The sequence below is a fragment of the Emys orbicularis genome, chromosome 12 (genome assembly GCF_028017835.1).
Source record: "Emys orbicularis isolate rEmyOrb1 chromosome 12, rEmyOrb1.hap1, whole genome shotgun sequence".
In the NCBI taxonomy this organism is placed as follows: domain Eukaryota; kingdom Metazoa; phylum Chordata; order Testudines; family Emydidae; genus Emys; species Emys orbicularis.
The window spans coordinates 47,646,677-47,672,771 of NC_088694.1; the positions used below are offsets into that span (position 1 = coordinate 47,646,677).

The 26,095-nt window shown below is 57.6% G+C and overlaps 2 protein-coding genes across 2 annotated transcripts; one reads left to right on the top strand and one right to left on the bottom strand.

The window, feature by feature from the left end:
* The first annotated feature begins 3,713 nt into the window (after nucleotides 1–3,713).
* On the top strand, nucleotides 3,714–5,279 carry LOC135886799 (uncharacterized). The gene is made up of 2 exons (XM_065414580.1): nucleotides 3,714–3,761; nucleotides 4,160–5,279. Exon 2 carries the CDS (start codon nucleotides 4,175–4,177, stop codon nucleotides 5,204–5,206), a length of 1,032 nt encoding a protein of 343 aa, XP_065270652.1. The 5' UTR covers nucleotides 3,714–3,761; nucleotides 4,160–4,174; the 3' UTR covers nucleotides 5,207–5,279.
* Nucleotides 5,280–6,756: 1,477 nt separating this feature from the next.
* KHNYN (KH and NYN domain containing) lies at nucleotides 6,757–25,479 on the bottom strand. Its single transcript, XM_065414143.1, has 7 exons — nucleotides 25,252–25,479; nucleotides 11,993–13,560; nucleotides 10,835–10,965; nucleotides 10,505–10,601; nucleotides 9,818–9,925; nucleotides 9,382–9,483; nucleotides 6,757–9,044 (listed from the first exon to the last, which is right to left on the bottom strand). The coding sequence occupies exons 1-7, from the start codon at nucleotides 25,477–25,479 to the stop codon at nucleotides 8,783–8,785; spliced, it is 2,496 nt and encodes an 831-aa protein (XP_065270215.1). The 3' UTR covers nucleotides 6,757–8,782.
* Nucleotides 25,480–26,095: the final 616 nt, after the last annotated feature.

Consider the following 26,095-nt stretch of genomic DNA (forward strand, 5'->3'; position numbering starts at 1 on the left):
CCTGGAGAGGCCCCACTTGCAGAGCCCCCCGGGAAGGGGCGATGGGACAGCCAGGGGCAGGGAGGGCAGCGCGCGGGGCCGGGGCCTGCTAATGCCCCAGGCCCCTTTTAAACTCCCATTTCTTCTTTTTTTTTGCTCCGCCCCCCCCCTTTTTTTTTTGCTTCCCCGGCGTCCCGATATTTTATACTGCTAATCTGGTCACCCTAATTTGTCTGCACAGCTTAAATCCAGAGCTAATAAAAGCCAGTGGAAGGAGCAAACTCACTGTCACATCTGTTTCTCTCCTCCCTCCTCCTCCAGCCCCAACAACTGTGAGTGAAATTAACAAGGATGCCAGAAATGGCCCCTAAACCCCCGGGTTGAACCAGGGAGTGAACAGCTGAGTTTAAACTGTTCCTATGCAGGCAGCAGGCGTCCTGGGTCAGGACACTGGGCTTTCCCCTCCCTCCCACCCTGCCTCAGGACAACGCCACTCCCTGGAGACAGGGCTGCAGGGCACATCTAGGAGACTTCACTGCCGGCATCTCCCAGATCTGCCCAACTCCTGTCCCAGGTGCCTGGTCGCTGTTGGAACCAGGGGGTCTTCAAGCATCAAAGATTCACAAACGATGAGATGAGCTAATGTCCTGCCCTCCCTTCTCCTCCCTCAAGATTTGACTCCTGTTGATGGACCATTGTTTCCTTCACAAGGTTGCCCCAGGCACAGACATCTTCCATGGCCAAGGCAGATTCTTCATCGTCCATGGCGAGCTGGGCTGCTACCTGCGGACAGAGGATCCAAAAAGCGGGACTGGTATCAAGATCTGTAGACTGCCCCCCGGGTGCCAGGGTGGGGATCACTACCTGGGTGCCCATGAACAATCCAACATCAACATCATCAAGGGTGACTCCGACCGATGGTGAAGGACTTGAGCACAGACGGTGAGGCCGAGGTCCGTGAGCTGCATTAGAACTGCCGCGGTGGGGACCACTACACGCACTGTGGTTTCTTTTTTTTCATCATCTTCCTAGAGCGGGGGTTATGCGCCAGGTCCTTGACCTGAGCACAGCTGAAAAAGGGGATGACACTCCCCTGCAGCTGGAACGCCACAAGGGGCTCTGTTATTTTAGCATCTCTGTCACCCCACCCCTGATCCAGGTGGATGAGAAATGGGCGGCTCAGTGCTACTTGTACATGACATGTGCAGCTCGGCCCCCCAGTCTACTTCTCCATCCACCCCAACATGCTCAACTTCTTCCCTGGGGGGTGGGCCCTCACCAAGGGCGCCTCAATCAGTGGCTGGGAGTGCATCAAGACCCTGCACAACGACTCCGATTCCTCCATCACCTGGTCTGACAAGGTCACCTGTAAGGTGGGCTACGCCAAGCACCAGATGTCCAGGATCGAGCACAATTGGAGCATCTCTGCTGAGCTGTCCCTTGGGGCCAGAGCCCTCACCAAGCTCATCATCCAGTTCCAGTTCTCCTTCAGGGCCGAGTACGGTGGGAGAAGCGTCCACATGGAGCAGGAGGACTGGAACGAAGCCTCAGAAGAAGAGGAGTCAATTCAGGTGAACCTGGAGTGCAAGCAGAACCTCTACATCTGGCAGTACCACCTCTGCATAGGCCACAAGCCCGTCTTGTTCTGCAGGGACGTCCATTTCACCAAAGAAAACAAACCACCCGACCGCATCCCACTGCCTCCAGTTCCCTAAGCATCCAAAGAGGATGGAGAACGAGCACTACCAAGATGCTATTGTTGACCTGTGTGTGTGAGCGTTGGCCTCCTGGAAATGAATGGGATCAAATCAGCCCCTTCAAATCCATACTTAGCGCTTCCCGGCGCGCTCCTCCCTGCTCGCAAACCCAGCTCATCCGCTTCCCCTCCCCCAGCTTCTCTGCAAATCACGTCACTGGGGCAGGTGATTTCCTGGCATGTTCTCTCTGTCTTCTCTCGCTGTAACCCGCAGCCTGAATTCTGCTTTGGGATCATTCTGGGGTTGGATCTGCTGCCGAAGCACAAAGAATTAGTCGAGCCTGGATAGATCATTGGTTTTTTTTCAGCGTTCCCCAGGTTGCTGGGGTGGAATTTCCTTGAGTTTCTCCTTGGTTCAGGGTCTGTAGAAGGGTAAAAAGCAGGAGGGAGCCGGGATGATGATAATTGTCTTTGTACAGGGCTGCAAGTGCTAGCAGCATGTTGAGCTGCGTTGATTTAATTCTTTAACTTTTGTCCCCCCAAGTTCACCTAGAGGGGAAATGCCCCGTGTCCCATTCCCGCCTCCCTGAGCCACCAATCCCCCGGCCCTGGAGTTGGATGGGAGCCAGCGCCCCCTAGAGGGGAAAGGCCCCATGACACAGTCACCGACCCTCACAACCTGGAGAATGTTCAGCCCCAGTCGGTTACGTCCTGCTCCACCTGAACTGGCCGCTTGGTCCTGATTGGCTTCTGCTCACTCCCGGCCATGGTAGCCACTGCGGGACCAAGTCTGAACTCGCTGCTCTTCCCCCCCAGTCAGGAGAGCTTCTTGGGGCATACTGCCCCCACATGCCAGAGCCCCAGCAGGGGCCAGCCAATGCCTGGCACACCCTATAATGGAGCTTGGGGCAGGGGACACACAAGGCGCAGGTAAGGGGGAGGTACCCAGGCAGTAAACCCATCTCATTCCCGGTGAGCCTCCCCATCCCCCTCCCCCTGTATCTGCCCTGCAGTCTCCCTCATGAGCCTCCAGCATGGAGTTATTAGTGTATCACCACTGGACAGAGCTGGGGGGGAGGGGCAGCAGGAATGGGACCCTGAGAGCCATGGGGACAGGAATGACCTGTGGAACTCACTGCCACACGAATTTAACAGGCTCAAGGGCCAATCAGAAATTCGTGGGGATCACGGCCAGCAAGGCAGAGGAGCCATGTGCCGGGGTGGGGGAGCCGGGGCGAAAGCCTGCAATTCAGGGCATGGCCCAGCAATAAGGGAAGGGGAGCAGGAGGGAGTGGCTCCCCTAGGGAGGTTATTGCACAATTCTCCACCAGGGGGTGCCACTCTCAAAGGCCAGGCTCGGTGGGCCCTAGGGATCCTTCAGCAACAGCGCAGATGTAGGGCAAGCAGGGCAGAATCTGGGCCAGTCACCTCCCAGCCAGGGCCGGCTCCAGGCACCAGCGCAGCAAGCAGGTGCTTGGGGCGGCCAAGGGAAAGGGGCGGCGGGTCCCTCAGTCCCTTTCGGAGGGAAGGACCTGCCGCCGAATTACGAAGCGGCGCGGTAGAGCTGCCGCCAAAGTACCGCTGATCGCGGCTTTATCCTTTTTTTTTTTTCTTCTTCGCCGCTTGGGGCAGCAAAAAAGCTGGAGCCGGCCCTGCTCCCAGCTGTATTCCAGTTCCGCATGACTCACTTCCAGAGCCAGGGAGAGACCCAGGCCGCCTGACCCCCCAACTACTAGTCCCCCTCCCCCCATCTCAGAGCAGGGGGGAAAACCCAGGAGTCCTGGTCCCAAAGCCCCCCCCCCATACAGACACACACTCTCCAACCACAAGACCCCACTCCCCTCTCCAAGCCAGGGAGAGAACCCAGGCGTCCTGCCCCTCCCCACCACAAACCCGGCCCGGCCCTTTAATGGCTGTGCAGTTGGGCGGAGCCGGGCGGCCGCTTCCCCTCCCCGTTAGCTACGACTTCCCGTTTGGGGCGGGCCGAGCGGATCTCCGTCCCGGGCTGGGCTCCGGGCTGCCCCCGCCGGCTGGAGGCGCAGCCCTTGGGGAGGGGCGCACGGCCGCGTCTCCGCTCCCAGCGCCGGTGAGATCCGGGGACCGGCCCCGCCCCCTTGCGGGCTGCCCCATCGCCCCTTCCCGGGGGCTCCAGGAGGGTCCCCCCTTCTGGGGTGGGGGGAGCAGAGGCCGCGCTGGGCTGCTGGGTACCCGCGGTGCCCGGTGCAGAGCCAGCTTCCACACCCCGACCCGGGACCCAGGCCTCCTTCCCCCTTCCACAGCCAGGGCCTGGCCCCTCTTGGTGTGACTCCCCCACCCGCATCCTCCCCCCAACCTCCCTTTCTGGGGCCAGGCTGATTCTCCCCAACCCTGTGCCCTGGGCGGTGGTGCCCTTCCCACCCTCCACACCGCCAGGATCCGGCTGGTCTTGGCCTGGCCTGTTTCAGTATGGACCCCCCCTCACTCTCCCCCTCTGCTGTCCCCCAGGCTCTCAGCCCCCCCATGGCCGGGATCGCCCCACGGGCACATTCCCCTGGCACCGATGTCTTCGCCACCCCTCACGGCTTCTTCGTCGTCCGCTCCGACGTGGGCTGCTTCCTTCAGGCGCCCGAGTGCCACTCCCCTGAGGCCGTGGAGATCCGGGACCTGCACCCTGCCTGCCGGGGCGGGGAACACTATGTGAGCGACGACACCGGCTCCTCCGTCTGCATCCTCCGGGGGCACGCGTTCCACCGAACCACGGACCTGAGCGCCGCCCCCAGCCCGGACGCCCTCCCCCTGCACCCCACGTGCCGCGGCGGAGACCACTATGCCTCGTGGGGCAGCCGCTTCTCCGTCATCTTCCTGGCCCGCGGCGTGGTTCTGTCTGTGGCTGACCTGACCACGGGGGCTGAAGCAGAAGAGACGACCCTGGAGCCCGCGTCCCGCCATGGACTCTACTACTATGCCCCTGATGCAACCCACCTGGCTTTCCTGGGTGTGGACGAGCAGCGGGGGCTATACAGCCAGCTCTTCTCTAGCTTAGGCCACCAGGAGGTCCTCCCCGTCCACACGGACGTGGCCAGCTTCCTCCCTGGCGGCCTGTCCCTGGTCCACAGGGGCACCTTCGGGGCATGGGAATGCATCAAGCTGATCCAGAACGAGACGGACGGGCCGCTCCCCGGCAGCCACGAGATAACCCGGAAGGTGGGACGCGTGGAAGAGAAATTGGCCAACTGGACCTTCTCCACGGCCGGTTCCCCGGCACCTGCAGACCTGTCTGTGGCCTTGCTCCAGGCCCAGTTCTCCCTGCCCCCCGTGTATGGCGGGCTGGGGCTCAGGACGGAGCAGGAGGAGTGGGAGGCTGTGGCCGAAGAGGGAGAGGAGCTGCGGGTCATTCTTCAGCCTCGGCAGAAGCTCTACTGGTGGCAGTATCACCTGGGCTTGGGGCACCGGCCTATACTCTTCTGCCGCTGCCTCAAGGTGACCCGTAGCCCCGCGTCACCTGACAACCTCCCACTGCCCTGGTCGGACTCAGGGGACACTGGCGTCTGACTGGGGAAGGGAGGCTGGCGGTGGGAGAAAGGTTAACGTTGTTGCTGAATAAATGATGTTCTGTTGTACTGGCGGCGGCTGCCTGTGGATGGCTTTGGGACCCCACCCCGCTCCCTCCCAGGGTGGGGAAATTGAGGCACAGAATGTGTCAGGGGAGGACACAGAGTTGTGGCTGCCAGCCCTTTGATCTAACCACTAGACCCCACTCCCATCCCAGATCTGGGGATAGAACCCCAGAGTCCTGACTCCCAGCCCCACCCCCCTAACCACTAGACTCGACTCCCCATTCAGAGCCAGGGAGAGAACGCAGGAGTCCTGAAGGCCAGCAACTCGTTTTTCTTTCTCCGAGCTTCCCTAGTGTCCCAGGCAGGTATTGCACCCACGGGACAGGTTCTACCACTGCGCTATCCAGGTCACAGGGGGTCTGGGAGTACAGGGGAAAATGGGGTTTGGCCCAACAGGGACCCCCAGGTGACAACTGAGCTGCGGGACCCCGTGGAAGCGGTGTGTGTGGGCGGGGATGGCAGTCTGGAGGTGAGCAGGAATCAGTTTGGGGGAGATCATGGCAGTGGGAGTTCGGGGGGCGAGGGACATGTGGGATGTGGGGAAGGCCAGGGAAGGGTCTCTAGGGGAAGTAGTGCTGCTATTCCTATGACCTTGTTCAGCACCAGAGCCAGTCACAAACCTTCAACACAATTTGGAATGTTCGTCTCTGTGACTCGGTTTCCCTGGCTGTAAAATGGGGTGAGGATCCCACCTATTGTCTAGTGAGACTAAGATCGTTGGGGCAGGAACTGATTCTCACGAAGGGTCTGTGCAGTGCCTGGCATGGGCCCCAATCTCGGTCGGTATGATAGGGGCCCTGATCTCAGTCCGGGTATTCTAGGAGTTACCACAACACAAATAATTTGCCTCTCTCTCCATCCATCTCCATTCTTACCTCTCCATCCATCCCATCACCTGGCCATTTAGCTCCCTTACCCTCCACCCTGTGTTCAGGTATCTCCATCCCATCTAAGCAGGGCCCATCAGGAGGGTGTGGGGTGGGAACCATGTGCCAAGGGGGGCATGGGGAGCCCTTACTCTCTGGCTCTCTCCAGGGACACACAGAATGTCCTGTCTGCGACTAGGGCACTAGGTTTGTCCTGGGAGCTGGTTCCCTCCCATGTCTCCTGAGGAGGGGAGGGGCTCAAACTGAGAACCCCCTAGGTGCCCCATCCTGGTGTGGTTTCAGCTCCCCCAGAGTCAATCCAGAGTCACTCCCAACTGCACTGGGGTCAGGGCTAGATTCAGATCTCAGCCCCCCTCCCCCCCCAGCATCCATCTGGAATCACTCATTGACTGCAATGGTGTTGCTCCAGGTTTACACTGGAGTAAAAGTATCCAGGACATGTGGGTGGTCTGACATTTACAGTGCTGGATTAGGAGTCAGGACTCCTGGGTTCTATCCCCAGCTCTGGGAGGGGATTGATGAACAGTGGTTACCCTGAATTCTATCCCACCACCTCTCAGAGTCTCTGAATTTTGGAGTGATGAAAATGCAGTTTTATCACACAGGCCCCGCCATTTATTTATCATCGTTATTATCAAAAAACGTATTTACATGAATAGCCGCTGAATGTATAAAGGTTGATACGGCTGGGTAATGACCCGCCAAGCCCTGAGCTTTGGTGAGATCGAGACAAGATAAGAAAGGTGGAGAATACAAGGCTTAGGGGATGGGAATGCAGGAGACATGGCTGGAAAAGCGCCATTGGATTGCAGGAAGATGAAGGATGTGCCAAGCGGGTCAGATCATCTCCAAGCACGGAGCTGAGATGGGGTGAGGCTTAGGGAGAGTGTGGCTGGCGGGGGATGAGATCTTGGAAGACTTTGTAGGCAGAACATGGATAGGATGTTGAAGGAGCTGGGACTCCAGGAAAGATGGGTAGAGCAAAGAAGGGGACTCTCTCCTGAGCGGGATTTTTGGCCTGGCTGAGGGCAAGAGGTAGGAGACAGAGAGAAGGCTGGAGCTGACCAAGGTCAGAAAGAGACAGGCTAGCAAGGAGGAAGCATGGTGGCCAAAGCTTGGAGAGAAACTCTAGCAAAGAAATGTTGAGCCTCCTACAGCCAGGGCGTCTTTGAGCTCAGGCCAGAGCGACTCATGCTTTAAGGTCCACAATGCACCCATCGCTCGGAGGCACTTGGAACAGATTCTGCTTCGTTGACACCGGAGCCAGGCAGAGGTAGATCTAGGGCGTAGGGCATGGACTTGGAGAAGCATCCATGTGTCGTGGGCTTACAGCACAGACCAGAGGGGAAGCCCAGAGTTATGGACTTCCTGCAGGTCCCTGGAACAGGAAATCTCCATGCAGCAGCAAGAGGACATGATTGCCAGCATCCTACGATGGCTGGAAGGAGCCTTGTAGATCTCCTTGGGCTGGCGCAGTGGGTCTGAGAGGGCAAAGGCCAAGGTGAGAGGAGGAGAAGTGGGGTAGAGAAGTATGGACCCAACCTTGGGCTCCTCCAATCTTTCTTTCCTCGCCATCTCCCTCTTCCCCCTCATCCATCAATTGCAACGAAGGATGAAGAAGACCGTACCCACTTGCATTCCGTCTGCCCGGCTCTGAGCCTCCAGCTTGGCTGGGTTTGGAGGCAGTCGCCAGGTTGTCCTGTGAACCTCAAGCTGCCACTGCCACCACAAATGGTTGGCTTGGAGAAGGACCAGCCAACACTTCTCCCATGGGTGGCTTTGGTCGTAGCTTCCAGGTATAGCAGTCAGTTTTCCAAAATAAATACGCCATGATCTGTCCCTTCTCCATCATGGGTGATGAGGCAAGTTCAGGTGGGTTCTCCCACGGCTGCAGCAATATCTCTCCCCAGGCCAGAGAAGGGCTGCTGGATGTCTCTCTCTGGGAAGGCATCCTAGATTAGCTATAAATGGTCCTTCAGCGTTTGGCAAAGTCCTAACTGTGGGGCACCTGCATCAGATGCCAGGCCCAACCTCAGAGGGATGAGTGGAGAAAGATGTGGCGGGTAACCCACCTGCAACGTCTGTGGTCCACAGAACAGGATGATAACCTACTACTGCTACCAGACAATGAGAGTTACACCTGCAGCTCCGTCTGTGATGTTGGCACTTAACGTTGTGGCTTCAATCCCGGCTGGTGACCCAGCTGCTATATAACATGCTGGTTCACACAGGATAACAACCTGCTACTGCTACCAGCTAATGGGCTTACTCCTGCAGCTCAGTTGGCTGTGGTCAATGATTATTAGCACTGACAGCTGTGGGTTCAAGCCCTCCTGGTGACTTGGGGCGGGGCTTGTCCACATGAGAGGATAATAGCTTCCTGCTGCTACCAGCCAGTGGAGTTATGTGGGGCAAAGTCCATGATTTTGGTCCTGAAGGTCATTGGTTCAGTCCTTGTTCATGATGCACCATGGGAGGTTGTCACGTGAAGAGCTGGTCCAGGTGGGAGGTTAATAGCTTACTGCTGGTAATGAAGTTCAGCTAGGATTCTGGTGGGTGTGATCCCTGCTGGTGGGAGGATGAGGGTAGACCCCAGGGGGTCAGCAGTGGCTGACGTGGACGTCTCAGAAGTTGAGGCTCAGCAGGTTTTCAGAGAGCTTGTTCAGGTCCCGGCTACAGGGCTCTCTGTGCAGGACGAAGTCCACCTTCTGGTCCTGACCCATGAAGATTGTCAGGAGCTCCTGCCTCAGCTGCTCAGTCTCCCATGGCTTCCGTACCACCTCCTCCTCCTCTTCCTTTTCCTCCTGCGGCTGTCTCCTCCGCCGCCGCTCCCCGGGGGGCTTCCTGTCCCGCAACTGCAGCACCTCCGTCTGGGAGGCTGGCCGGCTGGGGGTGGGCAAGGGACCCCCACGCCCCGCAAAGGAGTGGCAAGTGGGAGGCTTTGGCCTGCAGTGAGGTGCATTGAGGCAAAGTTAGCATCAGCTCCCAGCCACCCCCAACCCCAAGCCTGACCCCCAGATGGGTGGCAGTGGGACAGGCATGCAGTTCCCAAGTCTGACCAGCAGGGGGCAGGCAAGCATTTGGCAGTCAAAAATGCCAGCCTTCAAGAGGAGGAATCAGCGACTCCTTAAAGGGATTTTGGCACATGGGGCATTTCTGCAGATCAAACCCTCCCAGCTGAAGGAGGTTTGGCCGGGAAAGGTGGCCCCACACGACTAGGTACCTGAGGGGTTTCTGCAGGAATTCATCCAAGGTGGGACCCTCTCGGCCCAGTGGGTCATCTGGAACCATGAAGATGTTCCCCACAAAGGTGAACTGCAGCAGTCTGAGAGTGAGGAAGAAGTTCAGAATCCCATAGAGGGGAAAAGGCCCCGTGTTCCCTTCTCTGTCCCCCTGAGCCAGCTAGTTTCCTGCCCTGGGGCCAAGTTGGAGCTGGTGCCTCCCACTAGAGGGGAAAGGCCCAAGATCCCATTCACACCCCGCTGAGCCTGCCAGTTCCCCCACCCTGGGCCTGGATCAGACCCGATGCCCCCTAGAAGGGAAAGGCTCTGTGTCCCATTCCGCACCCTGTGAGCCAGCCAGTCCCCGACCAGGGGCTGGGTGGGAACCAGCACCCTTAGAGGGGAAAGGCCCCAAGTCCCATTCCCTGGCCCCCTCACCTCTCTTTGATGATTCTGATCCATTTCTTGGACTCCTGCATGAGGTCCCGGAGCTGGTCATTGGTGACGATGACCCCGTTGGTCTCCTCTGCCAGCCTGAGCATGAACCTAACCCGAAGGGGGCAGAGTGAGACCCCAGCACCCCAGGCCCTGCTCTGGGCTCCAGGACAAGGCTAAGAGCAGGGTCCCAGATACCAGTTGTACCTGACACTGACCACAAGGTGGCAGCAGCACCACATGAGTGGAACCATAGTCCCCTATAGGGAAGCAGTGTGATAATGAGGTGATGGGCATAAGGGGGTCCCTGTCTGCCTGCTCTAAGCGAGCTGCAGGTCTGGAGTGAGGGGCACCACAGAGCTGGGGGGGAGGTTGTTTCTTTTTCTATTTCATCCCCACCTCTGGAGCTCAGCCTTCAATTAACCCCCAGCTGCAGCCGCAGGGACTTTCTGCTTCACAGCCACCCCTTCGTTCCTCATGTGACCAGACAGGGGTTTAGCAGCAACTCACAGCTTGGAAAGCCCAGTGGGGGTGGGCCTCCAAGGCCTGGTCCCTCAGCTCTCTGCCAGCTGGGCTCGGACAGCACCACATCGGTGGCTGCAGTGAGCCCTCCGCTCCTGCAGGGGCAGCATAGGGTGTGGGGGGGCTCCCCTGATCGCGAGGGGGGCGGAGAGGGAGCCCCAGGTTTACCTGTCATCATAGGATGTGATGCGCTTCCCGGCCACTTGACGTGAGGGCGTCAGAGACAGCAGGCTCAGGTCCTGCAGCTGGGTCAGGAAATGTCTCTCTGGGGGAGGAGGGGAAATGGGGTGAGGCTGAGGGGCAGGGCGAGGCTTTAGGAGGTGGGTCTGTGTGGGTGAGCATCAAGCCCTAGGGGGCAGGGTGGTGTGGGGTAACGAGGGGCCCGGGGGGGCAAGCTCATGGCAGGGTAGTGAGGGGCCCCAGGGGGCCAGCCTGGTGGGGTAGCGAAGGGCCCTGGGGGACAGGCCCGGGCAATGTCACACCCACCTCCCTTCTTACCTTCCACCCTGGCAACCTTCTCCATCCGCCACTGCGGCACGAAGACCGTCACCTCCCGGTGCCCACGGTCCCAGAAATACTGCACAGCCAGAGCGATGCCCCGGCAGGAGAAGAACTGGTGTAAGCCGTGCCTACAGAAGGGACGGAAGGCGATGTTGAGGCACGGAGGCACGGCACCGGGTTCCCCGGCACAGGGTTGGGCACATAGGGGAAGACGGGCCAATGCAATAGGACAGCCCTAGAGTTCTGAGCTCTACGCCAGGTGCGGGAGAGGAATTGGGGCTGGTTTGGTCTTGAAGCCAACTGATGCCTACGGACTAGTCAAGCATAGGGCCTCAGGAGACCTCAAATCCAGATGAAGCCCCAAGATCAAAGGCTTGACGTTCCCATAGGCTCCAAGATTAGACTAGGCTCCAGAAACCTGAGACTGGATTGTGCATAGGCCTCAAGACTAAACTATCCCTCAGGACTCTAAGCTTGACATTCCTGTGGTGACCTCAAGAGCAAACTAGGCCCTGAGAGCTACAGACAAGTCAAGCCTACGGTCTTAGGGCCTAGATTGGTCTTAAGGGCAAGAAAATCTAACATAGAAACCTGCAGCCTAGGTTGATTTTGAGGTCTATGGTCAAGTCAAGCCTAGAGTCTTGAGGCCTACAGGAATGCCAAGTCTAGGGTCTTAGTCTGTTCTTGGGACCTATGGTGCAGATCAAACATAGAGATTTGGGGCCTGATCTGATCTTGAGGCCTGTAGGAAAGTGAAGCCTAGAGTCTTGGGGCCTACAGGAAAGTCAAGCCTACAGTCTTGGAGCTTAGCTGCTCTTAAGGCATATTGAGGCCTAAAGGCACATCAAGCCTAGATTCTCCAGGTCTACTCTGGTCCTGAGGTCTATGGACAAGTCAAACATAAAATGTTGGGGCCTAGTCTGGTCTTGAGGCCTACAAGAAAGAAAAGCTTACTATGTTGAGGCCTACAAGAAAGAAAAGCTTACTATCTTGAGGCCTAGTTGAGGTGTACTGAGGCCTGCAGGCAAGTTGCAAGACCTAAATCAATGGGATTAACAGGTATTCAACTGACCATGCATCCTGGTTTCTTAGCTGGGCTAACCACCCACCATGCCCTAGGTCTTGGAGCAAGACGCAGCAACACAGGCTACTTACACCATGGCTACATTGCTGCCATCGATAATGACCCTCCTTAGGTTCTTTTTCCCTGGCGTGTTGGCCAAGATGAGCTTGAATGGTGTCTGGATGGCTTCCTTGAACCGCTGGGCTCCGGTCACCGTCGGCACTGGGTACACATCCTCAGCTGGCTGGCTCTCCTCGGCAGCCCATGCAGGGGAAGCTACGGGGGTCACATCCATGGGGAAATCAGAGCCTTCTGGGAGGGGAGGTGGGCCACGGACTCCCCTGTGGATAGGAGACCCGCCTTTCCTCCCTGGCTCGCAGTGATGTTGACCCTGGGGATACTCCTTGCCATTCGAGAGGGCCAGCTCTCCATCTCTGCGGCTGCCTCTGTGCTCCAGCCTAGTCTCAACCCTGGCCTCCTCTTGATGGTTGGCTTTCTCGTTGAGCCTTCTCAGCAGGCCGGCCAAGGGGACCCCTGTCCAGATCTCAGCCGGGATCTCACTGGGCGAGTGGCCACAGTTGGCCGCTGCTGACTTGATGACCTCCAGCAGGTATTCGTGTTCATCTTGGGTCGTCTCCGGTGGCGGAGGAGGAGGAGAAGACATCTCCCTTGCCCCGGACTCCTGGAAGGGTACGGGGCCATGCTCCTGCTGGGAGGAGGAGGCCTGCTCCATCTGGACCCTGTCCAAGATTTTTGAGGGGGCTTCCTGCACCCCACATTCCAGCAGCACCTTCTTCACCACCCGCTCCTCGTAGCCCATAGTCTTGAAGAAGTTCAGCCTCATCTTGAACTCCTTCTCTGTCCACGATGATGACAGGGCCCCGGCCAATGGTTCCTCCTCCTCCTCCTGGCTGCTCTCCTCTGGCCCCCTTTCCTCCACTTCCCTCACCCTGTCCTGGGTGGCGGGGAACTTCAAGTCTTGAGCCTGCTGGCTGGCGTCCAAACCTGGGATGGGTTTCGACGACCGCTTGTAAAGCACTGGCCTCTCAGAGGCCTCCTCCTCCAGCTTTGCCTGGTCCTGAGAACTGCCTGGGATGCCAGACCTGGAGCCCTGATGCCTGGTCTGATCTGGAGGTCTACTGAGGTCACAGAAGTCCTGGGGCCATCCCTGAGGCCCAGCCCCACCTGCCGCTTTGGCTTCCCACCACGGCGGCTGGTCTTGACTGATGACCGGTGGCACCCACAGTTCATTCCTCGGTGCCCATTCCCCAACTTCCTGCTGGATGTCCCGCACTAGGCTGAGCAGCTCCTCCTTGAGCGGGGTAGGCAGGATAAGAAGGTCTATGGCATGCTTGTCGTCGTGGGACTCCACCAGCTCCCGGAAGGCCTTCTTCACCAGGGCCTCCTGCTCCTCCGGCAGCCGGGGCGTCTTCTGATACTTCTCCACGAACTCCTGGATGCGGCTCTGGGCCATCACAAAGGCCTCGGCTAGGCCTGAGACCAGCAGGGACCCAGGGCTGAGCAGGACCAGGTTGGCAGAGGTCCCCTTAGTGAGACAGTCCAGGAAGAGACCTTGAGCTCCCACAAAGACGCACTGCATGTCCTTAGGGTAGCAGACTTTCTTGCTCAACTCTGGGCTGCAGAGCCCCTTGATGTACTCCTGGAGGACACAACACAGGGACAGGGTTAGGACGTGATATTGCGGGACACCAGCTGCCAAGAATGTGCCCTCTGCTGGCTGGAATCAGAACTTCTCACTGCGTGTCATGAGCCCTGTACTGCTCAGCGCTGGGCTGGAGCTTTCTTTGAGGCAAAGACTGTCTGTGCAACACCTTGCACAACAGGGCCCTGATCTCGGTCGGGGTCTGTGCAACACCTGGCATAACGGGGGCCCTGATCTCAGTCAGGGTCTGTGCAGCGCCTGGCACAATGGGCCCCTGATCTCGGTCGGGGTCTGTGCAGCGCCCAGAACAATGGGGCCCTGATCTCGGTCAGGGTCTGTGCAGCTCCCAGAACAATGGGGCCCTGATCTCAGTCAGGGTCTGTGCAGCGCCTGTCACAACGGAGGTCGGGGTCTGTGCAGCGCCTGGCAAAATGGGGGCCCTGATCTCAGTCGGGGTCTGTGCAGCGCCCAGAACAATGGGGCCCTGATCTCGGTCGGAGTCTGTGCAGCTCCCAGAACAATGGGGCCCTGATCTCGGTCGGGGTCTGTGCAGCTCCCAGAACAATGGGGCCCTGATCTCGGTCGGGGTCTGTGCAGCGCCCAGAACAATGGGGCCCTGATCTCGGTCGGGGTCTGTGCAGCGCCCAGAACAATGGGGCCCTGATCTCGGTCGGGGTCTGTGCAGCTCCCAGAACAATGGGGCCCTGATCTCGGTCGGGGTCTGTGCAGCTCCCAGAACAATGGGGCCCTGATCTCAGTCAGGGTCTGTGCAGCGCCTGTCACAACGGAGGTCGGGGTCTGTGCAGCGCCTGGCAAAATGGGGGCCCTGATCTCAGTCGGGGTCTGTGCAGCGCCCAGAACAATGGGGCCCTGATCTCGGTCGGAGTCTGTGCAGCTCCCAGAACAATGGGGCCCTGATCTCAGTCGGAGTCTGTGGCGCGCCCGGCACAATGGGCCCCTGATCTCGGTCGGGGTCTGTGCAGCTCCCAGAACAATGGGGCCCTGATCTCGGTCAGGGTCTGTGCAGCTCCCAGAACAATGGGGCCCTGATCTCGGTCGGGGTCTGTGCAGCTCCCAGAACAATGGGGCCCTGATCTCGGTCGGAGTCTGTGGCGCGCCCGGCACAATGGGCCCCTGATCTCGGTCGGGGTCTGTGCAGCTCCCAGAACAATGGGGCCCTGATCTCGGTCGGGGTCTGTGCAGCTCCCAGAACAATGGGGCCCTGATCTCGGTCGGGGTCTGTGCAGCGCCCAGAACAATGGGGCCCTGATCTCGGACGGGGTCTGTGCAGCGCCCAGAACAATGGGGCCCTGATCTCGGTCGGGGTCTGTGCAGCTCCCAGAACAATGGGGCCCTGATCTCGGTCGGGGTCTGTGCAGCTCCCAGAACAATGGGGCCCTGATCTCGGTCGGGGTCTGTGCAGCTCCCAGAACAATGGGGCCCTGATCTCGGTCAGGGTCTGTGCAGCGCCCAGAACAATGGGGCCCTGATCTCGGACGGGGTCTGTGCAGCGCCCAGAACAATGGGGCCCTGATCTCGGTCGGGGTCTGTGCAGCGCCCAGAAAAATGGGGCCCTGATCTCGGTCGGGGTCTGTGCAGCGCCTGGCAAAATGGGGGCCCTGATCTCAGTCGGGGTCTGTGCAGCTCCCAGAACAATGGGGCCCTGATCTCGGTCGGGGTCTGTGCAGCTCCCAGAAGAATGGGGCCCTGATCTCGGTCGGGGTCTGTGCAGCGCCCAGAACAATGGGGCCCTGATCTCGGTCGGGGTCTGTGCAGCGCCCAGAACAATGGGGCCCTGATCTCGGTCGGGGTCTGTGCAGCGCCCAGAACAATGGGGCCCTGATCTCGGACGGGGTCTGTGCAGCGCCCAGAACAATGGGGCCCTGATCTCGGTCGGGGTCTGTGCAGCTCCCAGAACAATGGGGCCCTGATCTCGGTCGGGGTCTGTGCAGCTCCCAGAACAATGGGGCCCTGATCTCGGTCGGGGTCTGTGCAGCGCCCAGAACAATGGGGCCCTGATCTCGGTCGGGGTCTGTGCAGCTCCCAGAACAATGGGGCCCTGATCTCGGTCGGGGTCTGTGCAACACCTGGCATAACGGGGGCCCTGATCTCAGTCAGGGTCTGTGCAGCGCCTGGCACAACGGGGGTCGGGGTCTGTGCAGCGCCTGGCAAAATGGGGGCCCTGATCTCGGTCGGGGTCTGTGCAGCTCCCAGAACAATGGGGCCCTGATCTTGGTCGGGGTCTGTGCAGCGCCCAGAACAATGGGCCCTGATCTCGGTCGGGGTCTGTGCAGCGCCCAGAACAATGGGGCCCTGATCTCGGACGGGGTCTGTGCAGCGCCCAGAACAATGGGGCCCTGATCTCGGTCGGGGTCTGTGCAGCTCCCAGAACAATGGGGCCCTGATCTCGGTCGGGGTCTGTGCAGCTCCCAGAACAATGGGGCCCTGATCTCGGTCGGGGTCTGTGCAGCGCCCAGAACAATGGGGCCCTGATCTCGGTCGGGGTCTGTGCAGCTCCCAGAACAATGGGGCCCTGATCTTGGTCGGGGTCTGTGCAACACCTGGCATAACGGGGGCCCTGATCTCAGTCAGGGTCTGTGCAGCGCCTGGCACAACGGGGGTCGGGGTCTGTGCAGCGCCTGGCAAAATGGGGGCCCTGATCTCGGTCGGGGTCTGTGCAGCGCCCAGAACAATGGGGCCCTGATCTCGGTCGGGGTCTGTGCAGCGCCCAGAACAATGGGGCCCTGATCTCGGTCAGGGTCTGTGCAGCGCCCAGAACAATGGGGCCCTGATCTCGGTCGGGGTCTGTGCAGCGCCCAGAACAATGGGGCCCTGATGCATAATTATATGTTTGTATACAAACAAAATCTGCATTTAAATGAATTTTTTTTAAGATGCAAAACCCAGCACTCAAAAAAGTTAGGAAATGCCAGAATTGCAGATGTCTGGGTAATCTTAACTCTGCCCCCTCCCACGCATACATCACCACACAGGTTTTAATTACACAATCACATGTATCTATCTATCCGCATGCAAACCCCCACTCTCTCTCTATCACTGTATCCATACAATCTCTACCATCTATCCATCCATGTATCCATGACCAGACAGCAAATGTGAAAAATCGGGACGGGGGTGGGGGGTAATAGGAGCCTATATAAGAAAAAGACCCAAAAATCGGGACTGTCCCTATAAAATCGGGATATCTGGTCACCCTAATCCATGCACTCCCTATCTAATCTGTCCATCCCCATCCACCCCGTCTATCCCCATCCACCCCATCTATCTATCTATCTATCTATCTATCACCCACCCCCTTTATCTATCTATCCATCCCCATCCACCCCCTCTATCTATCCCCATCCACCCCTCTATCTATCTATCCCCATCCACCCCTCTATCTATCTATCCCTATCCACCCCCTCTATCTATCTCCATCCACCCCCTCTATCTATCTATCTATCCCCATCTACCCCATCTATCTATCTATCTCCATACACCCTACTAGTTGCCCTTATCAGAATTAATAATGGCTACAAAGGGTGTGATGATGCCCTTCAATCCTGACTCACAGCCCCCTGCTGTCCCAGCCCCCACCCCCACCCCAGCTCTGCAGGTGCCCCTCACTCCTGACCCGCAGCCCCCTGCTAGCCCAGCCCTGGGCTTCCGCAGCTGCATGTACTTCCTAACCCGCCGTGTGCAGAGCTGATCAGCGCGTGGGCGTGACTGGCGGGGAGGGGGGAGGAGATGGTTATTTTGGCTGCAATTTCCCCCCTGTCGGTTTCACGCCTGCAGAAGAAGAAAAATTCCCTGCCGCTTGGGGTGGAATCGAAAGCAAACTCAGCCAGGGGCGTGTCCTGAAATACAATCACTTCCTAGGGTGCCGGAGAGTTATGGCAAGTCAGCTCCCTGTAGGGCCTCCCGCCTTCCAGAATAAACCAGAGGCAGTGATACTGGCAGACCAGGTGCCAGCTCGTGCCAAGGTCCCCAGGCCTCAACTGAACACTGACAAATAGACGGTGGGCACCCAGCTGGCTCCCCTGTGCGTCAGTGTTGGTGATAAGTTTGCCAGCCCTCCAGGATTGTCCTGGAGTTTCCAGGAATTAAAGATTAGTCTTTGATGAAAGATTATGTGATGTGATGAAACCTCCAGGAATACGTCCAAACAAAATTGGTAACCCTACCTGGTGAAATCGGTATTAGGATTCTAGGAATGTGTGGAGACTTTAGGGGATGCTTGTGAGCCGCGGCCTGTGTTAATCTCGCTTATAATGCCGGTATCCCTGCTCGGGAGGTCATATCTGCCCTGTACATCACCAGGACAGGGACATGAACGGGTGTAAAATGCAGGAGGGCAGGGGCAAGACATGAACTAGGGCAAAATACTGGGCTCCAACAGCAATCTCCTGTCCCAGCAATGCTGGACAATCGCGGGACATTAAAGAGGCCGCGAGACTTTGTCCTTTGCTCTCCCCACCCCACGGAGCAAGCCGGTGCCTCCTGTCGGCTGAGTTTCCAGCTCAGAGCAGAAGAGGGGGAAGGGAGGAAAAAGCCCTAACAAGGAGGAGCTGTATCTTTATGCTTACATGGCGGGGTGAGGATTACTAAGCACAGGCAAAAGATCTCCAGTGCTTGGCCTGGGCTAGCCCTGGAGGACATAGAGAGCTGGCTTATTATAGAAATGTTTATTACTTTTTATACCTAAGCTTGGAACTCATTGGTGTGTATGAGTTTACCTGTTTTACCCTTGTTTCCCTTTCCTATGTAATAAAACTGGATAGAATCTATTATAGGATTGACTACAAGGGTTGTCTTCAGCATTAGGTCTAAGGTGTGACTGACCTAGGGTAAGTGACCGGTTCTTTGCGGTGGGGAGGAAGCTGAATATTGCTGTGATTCTTGGGATAAGGGACCATCTGTCACAAAGGTAGGCTCCCCTGGTGCTGAGAAAGATTGGACTGTCTGTGACTCCATGCTAAGGCTGTGATAGTGCCTGAGGAGTTCACACTTGAGAATCGATTAGTGACATCTAAGCACAGAACTCCCAGCCAGTTTGGGCTCTGTGCCTGGTTCCTAAGTTTGCTCTGAGGTTGGTACCACGCTCTTGAGCCATTGAAGGACAAAGGGATATAAACACAGGGCCAAATCCCCAACGGGCTGTGAATCAGTGTCACTCGACTGGGGATCTGTTCACATCAACTTCAATGGAACGACGGCTGATTGACCCCAGCTGGGATCTGGCCCATTGACTCCAATGGAGCTACAGCCCATTGACTCCAGCTGGGGATCTGGCCCCATTGACTCCAATGGACATATGGCCCATTGACCCCAGCTGGCATCTGGCCCCATTAACTCCAATAGAGCTACGGCCCATTGACCCAAGCTGGGATCTGGCCCCATTGACTCCAATGGAGCTACGGCCCATTAACCCCAGCTGGGATCTGGCCCCATTGACTCCAATGGACATATGGCCCATTGACCCCAGCTGGCATCTGGCCCCATTAACTCCAATAGAGCTACGGCCCATCGACCCCAGCTGGGATCTGGCCCTATTGACTCCAATGGAGCTACGGCCCATTGACCCCAGCTGGAATCTGGCCCTATTGACTCCAATGGAGCTACGGTCCATTGACCCCAGCTGGGATCTGGCCCCATTGACTGTGGTGGGGTCCAGGCTGCATAAATACTGGTTAAAAATTCATCAATCGATTTCAGAGGCAAGGACTGGTGTGAAGATGCAGAGACTCAATGTTAGAACAACTGGTGCAGAACCCTGGGAGTGAGTGACAATCTAGAGGTCACAGGGTATATCGAAATTCACCCAGGGCGGAGACAGGTGTGGGGAGGTTTAGGCGATATGAGTTAACTACCAAATGTAAACACAGAGAGAAGCAGAGTCATGAGGTTGAACTGCACACGGGGTGTTGGCAGAGCTACACCCGGAGGTGTCACACACCCAAGATGGTGTGAAACCTACTCACAAGGTGTTGGGACACACACACACACACACACTGGGGAGGGGGGTGTTAAATTCCTTCGGACTAAATCCCTTTGGAATTTCAGAGTAGCAGCCGTGTTAGTCTGTATCCGCAAAAATAACAGGAGTACTTGTGGCACCTTAGAGACTAACAAATTTATTAGAGCATAAGCTTTCGTGGGCTACACCCACTTCTTCGGATGCATATAGAGTGAACCATATATTGAGAAGATATATATACACACACATACAGAGAGCATGAACAGGTGGGAGTTGTCTTACCAACTCTGAGAGGCCAATTAAGTAAGAGAAAAAAAACTTTTGAAGTGATAATCAAGATGGTTCAGTACAGACAGTTTGATAAGAAGCAAGTGTGAAAATACTTACAAGGGGAGATAGATTCAATGTTTGTAATGGCTCAGCCATTCCCAATCCCTATTTAGCCCTGAGTTGATTGTGTCTAGTTTGCATATCAATTCCAGCTCAGCAGTCTCTCGTTGGAGTCTGTTTTTGAAGTTTTTCTGTTTTAAGATAGCCACCCGCAGGTCTGTCAAAGAATGGCCAGACAGGTTAAAGTGTTCTCCCACTGGTTTTTGAGTATTATGATTCCTGATGTCAGATTTGTGTCCATTAATTCTTTTGCGTAGAGACTGTCCGGTTTGGCCAATGTACATGGCAGAGGGGCATTGCTGGCACATGATGGCATATATCACATTGGTAGATGTGCAGGTGAACGAGCCACTGATGGTATAGCTGATGTGATTAGGCCCTATGATGGTGTCACTTGAATAGATATGTGGACAGAGTTGGCATCGGGCTTTGTTACAAGGATAGGTTCCTGGGTCAGTGTTTTTGTTCAGTGATGTGTGGTTGCTGGTGAGTATTTGCTTTAGGTTGGGGGGTTGTCTGTAAGCGAGGACAGGTCTGTCTCCCAAGATCTGTGAGAGTAAAGGATCATCTTTCAGGATAGGTTGTAGATCTCTGATGATGCGCTGGAGAGGTTTTAGTTGGGGGCTGAAGGTGACAGCTAGTGGTGTTCTGTTATTTTCTTTGTTGGCCCTGTCTTGTAGGAGGTGACTTCTGGGTACTCGTCTGGCTCTGTCAATCTGTTTTTTCACTTCAGCAGGTGGGTATTGTAGTTTTAAGAATGCTTGATAGAGATCTTGTAGGTGCTTGTCTCTATCTGAGGGATTGGAGCAAATGCGGTTATATCTTAGAGCTTGGCTGTAGACAATGGATCGTGTGGTGTGTCCTGGATGGAAGCTGGAGGCATGTAGGTAAGTGTAGCGGTCAGTAGGTTTCCGGTACAGGGTGGTATTTATGTGACCATCGCTTATTAGCACAGTAGTGTCCAGGAAATGGACCGCTTGTGTGGATTGATCTAGGCTGAGGTTGATGGTGGGATGGAAATTATTGAAATCATGGTGGAATTCCTCAAGGCTTCTTTTCCATGGGTCCAGATGATGAAGATGTCATCAATGTAGCGCAAGTAGAGTAGGGGCGTTAGGGGACGAGAGCTAAGGAAGCGTTGTTCTAAGTCAGCCATAAAAATGTTGGCATACTGCGGGGCCATGCGGGTACCCATAGCAGTGCCGCTGACTTGAAGGTATATATTGTCCCCAAATGTGAAATAGTTGTGGGTGAGGACAAAGTCACAGAGTTCAGCCACCAGGGCCAACAAAGAAAATAACAGAACACCACTAGCTGTCACCTTCAGCCCCCAACTAAAACCTCTCCAGCGCATCATCAGAGATCTACAACCTATCCTGAAAGATGATCCTTTACTCTCACAGATCTTGGGAGACAGACCTGTCCTCGCTTACAGACAACCCCCCAACCTAAAGCAAATACTCACCAGCAACCACACATCACTGAACAAAAACACTGACCCAGGAACCTATCCTTGTAACAAAGCCCGATGCCAACTCTGTCCACATATCTATTCAAGTGACACCATCATAGGGCCTAATCACATCAGCTATACCATCAGTGGCTCGTTCACCTGCACATCTACCAATGTGATATATGCCATCATGTGCCAGCAATGCCCCTCTGCCATGTACATTGGCCAAACCGGACAGTCTCTACGCAAAAGAATTAATGGACACAAATCTGACATCAGGAATCATAATACTCAAAAACCAGTGGGAGAACACTTTAACCTGTCTGGCCATTCTATGACAGACCTGCGGGTGGCTATCTTAAAACAGGAAAACTTCAAAAACAGACTCCAAGGAGAGACTGCTGAGCTGGAATTGATATGCAAACTAGACACAATCAACTCAGGGCTAAATAGGGATTGGGAATGGCTGAGCCATTACAAACATTGAATCTATCTCCCCTTGTAAGTATTTTCACACTTGCTTCTTATCAAACTGTCTGTACTGAACCATCTTGATTATCACTTCAAAAGTTTTTTTTCTCTTACTTAATTGGCCTCTCAGAGTTGGTAAGACAACTCCCACCTGTTCATGCTCTCTGTATGTGTGTGTATATATATCTCCTCAATATATGGTTCACTCTATATGCATCCGAAGAAGTGGGTTGTAGCCCACGAAAGCTTATGCTCTAATAAATTTGTTAGTCTCTAAGGTGCCACAAGTACTCCTGTTATTTTTCCCTTTGGAATTGTGACACACCCGCATGCAGGGTTGTGATAGATACACATACAAGGGAGATGGGGGCTGTGTGTGTATTAAACCCCTTTAGTGTTATCTCACACTCACAGTTGTGATACATCCACACACACACACACATCGTGCTGTGCTCTGCACCCCTGCTGGTTTGTGATCAGTATCGATGGCCATGGTTGTCAGTATCCACATGTGATATATTTACACAGGCAGGGTTGGGACACATGCACACACAGGGCGAGTATGTTACGGTTATACGCACACTCACCGTTGCTGCTGTACAGTCTGAGGGTGGATTTATGTTTCTGTACAAAAGCTGGAAAAGGTTGGCCATTTTACAAAGAGCTTAGAAATGGTGGAGAGGAGTTTTGGCTGGACAGACAGATGGATGGATGGACAGGGTGTGTGGAAGGGTGGGCGGATGTATGGGTGGAGGGCTGTGGATGGATGGATAAATGTACGGATGGGTGGGTGGATGGATGGACAGGGTGGGTGGATGGATGGGTAGAGGGCCGTGGATGGATGGATGGATGGATGAATGGATGGGTGGGTGGATGGATGGATGGATAGATGGATGGACAGGGTGGGTGGATGGATGGGTAGAGGGCCGTGAATGGATGGATGGATGGATGGACAGGGTGAAGGGCCGTGGATGGATGGATAGATGGATGAAGGGGTGGATGAAAGGTGGATGGATGGATGGAGGGGGGTGTATGAGGGATCGAAGAATAAATGTCTAGCTAGAGGGGTGTGTATGGTGATAGATAATTAAAGGGGGGATGAAGGGCATAGGTTAATGGGGGTGTGGGAGGATGGATGTGTGTTTTGGGGGCATGGGGAAGTGTCTGAGGATGGGTGTGTGTTTGTGGGGATGGGGGTGTATATCTGGGGTTGGGGGAATGAATGGGGGTGTCAGGGGATGGGTAGGTGTTTCGGGGGATGTGGGACAGGAGCGTGGGGGGATGGGTGTGTGTTGGGGAGATGGATGGAGGTCTGCGGGGGTAGGAAAGTGTCAGGGGATGGGGGTGTGAGGGAATGGGGAGGTGTCAGGTGATGGGGTGTGTGTCAGAGGTTGGGATGGGAGCTCAGGGGTGCGTGAGGGGATCGGAGGTGTGAGGGGGTGAATTGGGGGTGGGGGACAGGGTGTGTATCGGGGATGGGAGACGGGATTGTGGGGATGGCGGACATGGGATGAGATGGGGGGATGGGAGTGTGGGGGATGGCGGGCATGGAGGGAGATGGGGGGGTTGGGGGACGGGAGTATGGGGATGGCGGGTGTGGGGGAGATGCGGGTGTGTATGGGGATGGGGAGGTGTTGGGGGATGGGGGTGTGAGGGGATGGGGGCTGTCAGGGGTTGGGGGGATGGATGGGATGTTGGGGGATGGGGTACAGGAGTGTGGGGGTGGCGGGTGTGTGGGGGAGATGCATGGGGATGGGTGTGTTTGTTGGAGGGTGGGGTGTCGGGGGTTGGGGGGGATGGAAGACAGGAGTGTGGGGGTGGCGGGCGTGGAGGGCAGGGCCGGCTCTGGCTTTTTTGCCGCCCCAGGCAAAAAAGCCTCCCGCCGCGCCCCCCCCCCCCCCCCCCCCCAGCGCAGCAGGGGAGGGCACCAAGCCCGGCCGGGGCCCCGCTCTCCCCGACCGGCCGGAGCGCCGCGGGAGGGCGGCCCCGCTCTTCCCTGCCGGCCAGAGCGCCGGGGGAGGGTGGCCCCGCTCTTCCCTGCCGGCCGGAGCGCCGGGGGAGGGCGGCGAGCCCGCCACGACCCCGCTCTCCCCGGCGGCCGGAGCGCCGGGGGGAGGGCGGAGAGCCCGGCCGCGGCCCCGCTCTCCCCAGCCGGCCGGAGCGCCGGGGGAGGGTGGCCCCGCTCTTCCCTGCCGGCCGGAGCGCCGGGGGGAGGGCGGCGAGCCCGCCACGACCCCGCTCTCCCCGGCGGCCGGAGCGCCGGCGGGAGGGCGGAGAGCCCGGCCGCCCGGTCCCGCTCTCCCCGACTGGCCGGAGCGCCGGGGGAGGGCGGCGAGCCCGGCTGCGGCCCCGCTCTCCCCAGGTGAGCGCTGCCCCCCTCCAGGTGCCGCCCCAAGCACATGCTTGGAGGGCTGGTGCCTGGAGCCGGCCCTGGTGGGGGGAGATGGGGATGTGTATGGGGATGGGTGTGTGCGTTGGGAGATGGGGGTGTCGGGTTGGGGGATGGAGGGGGTGTCGGGGGATGGGGGACAGGATTGTGGGGGTAGCGGGCATGGGGGGAGATGGGGGTGTGGTGGGGGATGGGGGGCAGGAGTATGGGGGTGGCAGGCATGGGGGGAGATGGGTGTCAGGGGATGGGGGATAGGAATGTGGGGGTTGCGGGCATGGCGGGAGATGGGGGGGTGTCAGGGGATGGGGAACGGGAGTGTGGGGGTAGCGGGCGTGGGGGGAGATGGGGGTGTGTTGGGGGATCGGGGACGGGAATGTGAGGGTAGCGGGCGTGGGGATATGGGGGCATATCGGGGGATGGGAGTGTGGGGGTGGTGGGCGTGGGGGGAGATGGGGATGGGGATGGGTGTGTGCGTTGGGAGATGGGGGTGTCGGGTTGGGGGATGGATGGGGTGTCGGGGGATGGGGGACAGGATTGTGGGGGTAGCGGGCATGGGGGGAGATGGGGGTGTGGTGGGGGATGGGGGGCAGGAGTATGGGGGTGGCAGGCATGGGGGGAGATGGGTGTCAGGGGATGGGGGATAGGAATGTGGGGGTGGCGGGCATGGCGGGAGATGGGGAGGTGTCAGGGGATGGGGAACGGGAGTGTGGGGGTAGCGGCCGTGGGGGGAGATGGGGGTGTGTTGGGGGATCGGGGACGGGAATGTGGGGGTAGCGGGCATGGGGATATGGGGGCATATCGGGGGATGGGAGTGTGGGGGTGGTGGGCGTGGGGGGAGATGGGGATGTGTATGGGGATGGGTGTGTCAGGGGTTGGGGGCATGGATGGGGTGTCGGGGAACGGGAGTATCGGGGATGGCAGGCCTTGGGGGAGATGGGGGTGTGTCGGGGGACGGGGACGTGGGGAGAAATGGGGGTGTTCGGGGAGAACCCAGCAGCCCCCCATTACCTTTGCTCTCTGCAGGTCCTGCTGAGGGCCCTGCAGCTGCAGCCAGATCTGCCCAGCGCTCATTGGGGCGCGGGAAGGGCCCTGCCCGGCGCCCAGCACCCCCAGTACGTTGAGCCCCACGCCGAAGAGCCGCTCGATGCGGGGCCGCTGCTCCATGACGGCTGCCTGGGCCTCCTCGGGGACTGCAAACTCGTCCAGCGCCCCCGTCGCCACGGCGCCCGTCTCCATGGCACCACCTGGCGCCACGGTGCCCACCTCGGCCTGCCTGGACAGCCACGGGGGGAGGGGTTAATTATTGGTCATCGTTAATTCACGGGGGTGAGGGTGGCGGGTGCCAAGCTGGTGGGCAATGCGGACGCTGGGCGGGCAGGCGATGGGTGAGAGGCAGGTGAGGTGACCTGGCTGGCGGGTGGGGAGGGGGGCTTAGATTTTGCATTGGCAACGCAGGCTACCCCCTAGTCTTGCAGCGCCTTCCCATAATTCCCCAAGAGGGCTCCCACAATGCACTGGGAGCAGCTTGGTGCAGCACAAAGGACCATGGGAAACGCCCCCAGAAGTCCCAGGGACACAGAGTCTGGCTCCCACAATGGGCTGGGCTAAGGCAAGTGCCGACCCCTGGGCTATCTCCGCCACGAAGATGTACCCCCGCTGATCTGCCGCCCACGTAGTCTGAATACTAAATAGCGCCCAACCTGAGCATCACAACCAACTATTCCCAGACAGGAAGGGGAATACATTTTGGTGGAAGCACATTTCTACTGGTATAAGCGCATCCACACTACAGATTGCACTGGGATATTGGTAAATATCCCCCCCGCAGCTGATTACATCCGGACACAAGCTA

Coding starts and splice junctions, on each gene's coding strand:
- LOC135886799 (XM_065414580.1), top strand. CDS start 4,175: ATGGCCGGGATCGCCCCACGGGCACATTCCCCTGGCACCGATGTCTTC.
- KHNYN (XM_065414143.1), bottom strand. CDS start 25,479: ATGGAGACGGGCGCCGTGGCGACGGGGGCGCTGGACGAGTTTGCAGTC. Junction 10,966..11,992: donor GGCAGCAATGTAGCCATGGT/GTAAGTAGCCTG, acceptor TCCCTTCTGTAG/GCACGGCTTACACCAGTTCT. Junction 9,045..9,381: donor TTCCTGCAGAAACCCCTCAG/GTACCTAGTCGT, acceptor GCCCACCCCCAG/CCGGCCAGCCTCCCAGACGG.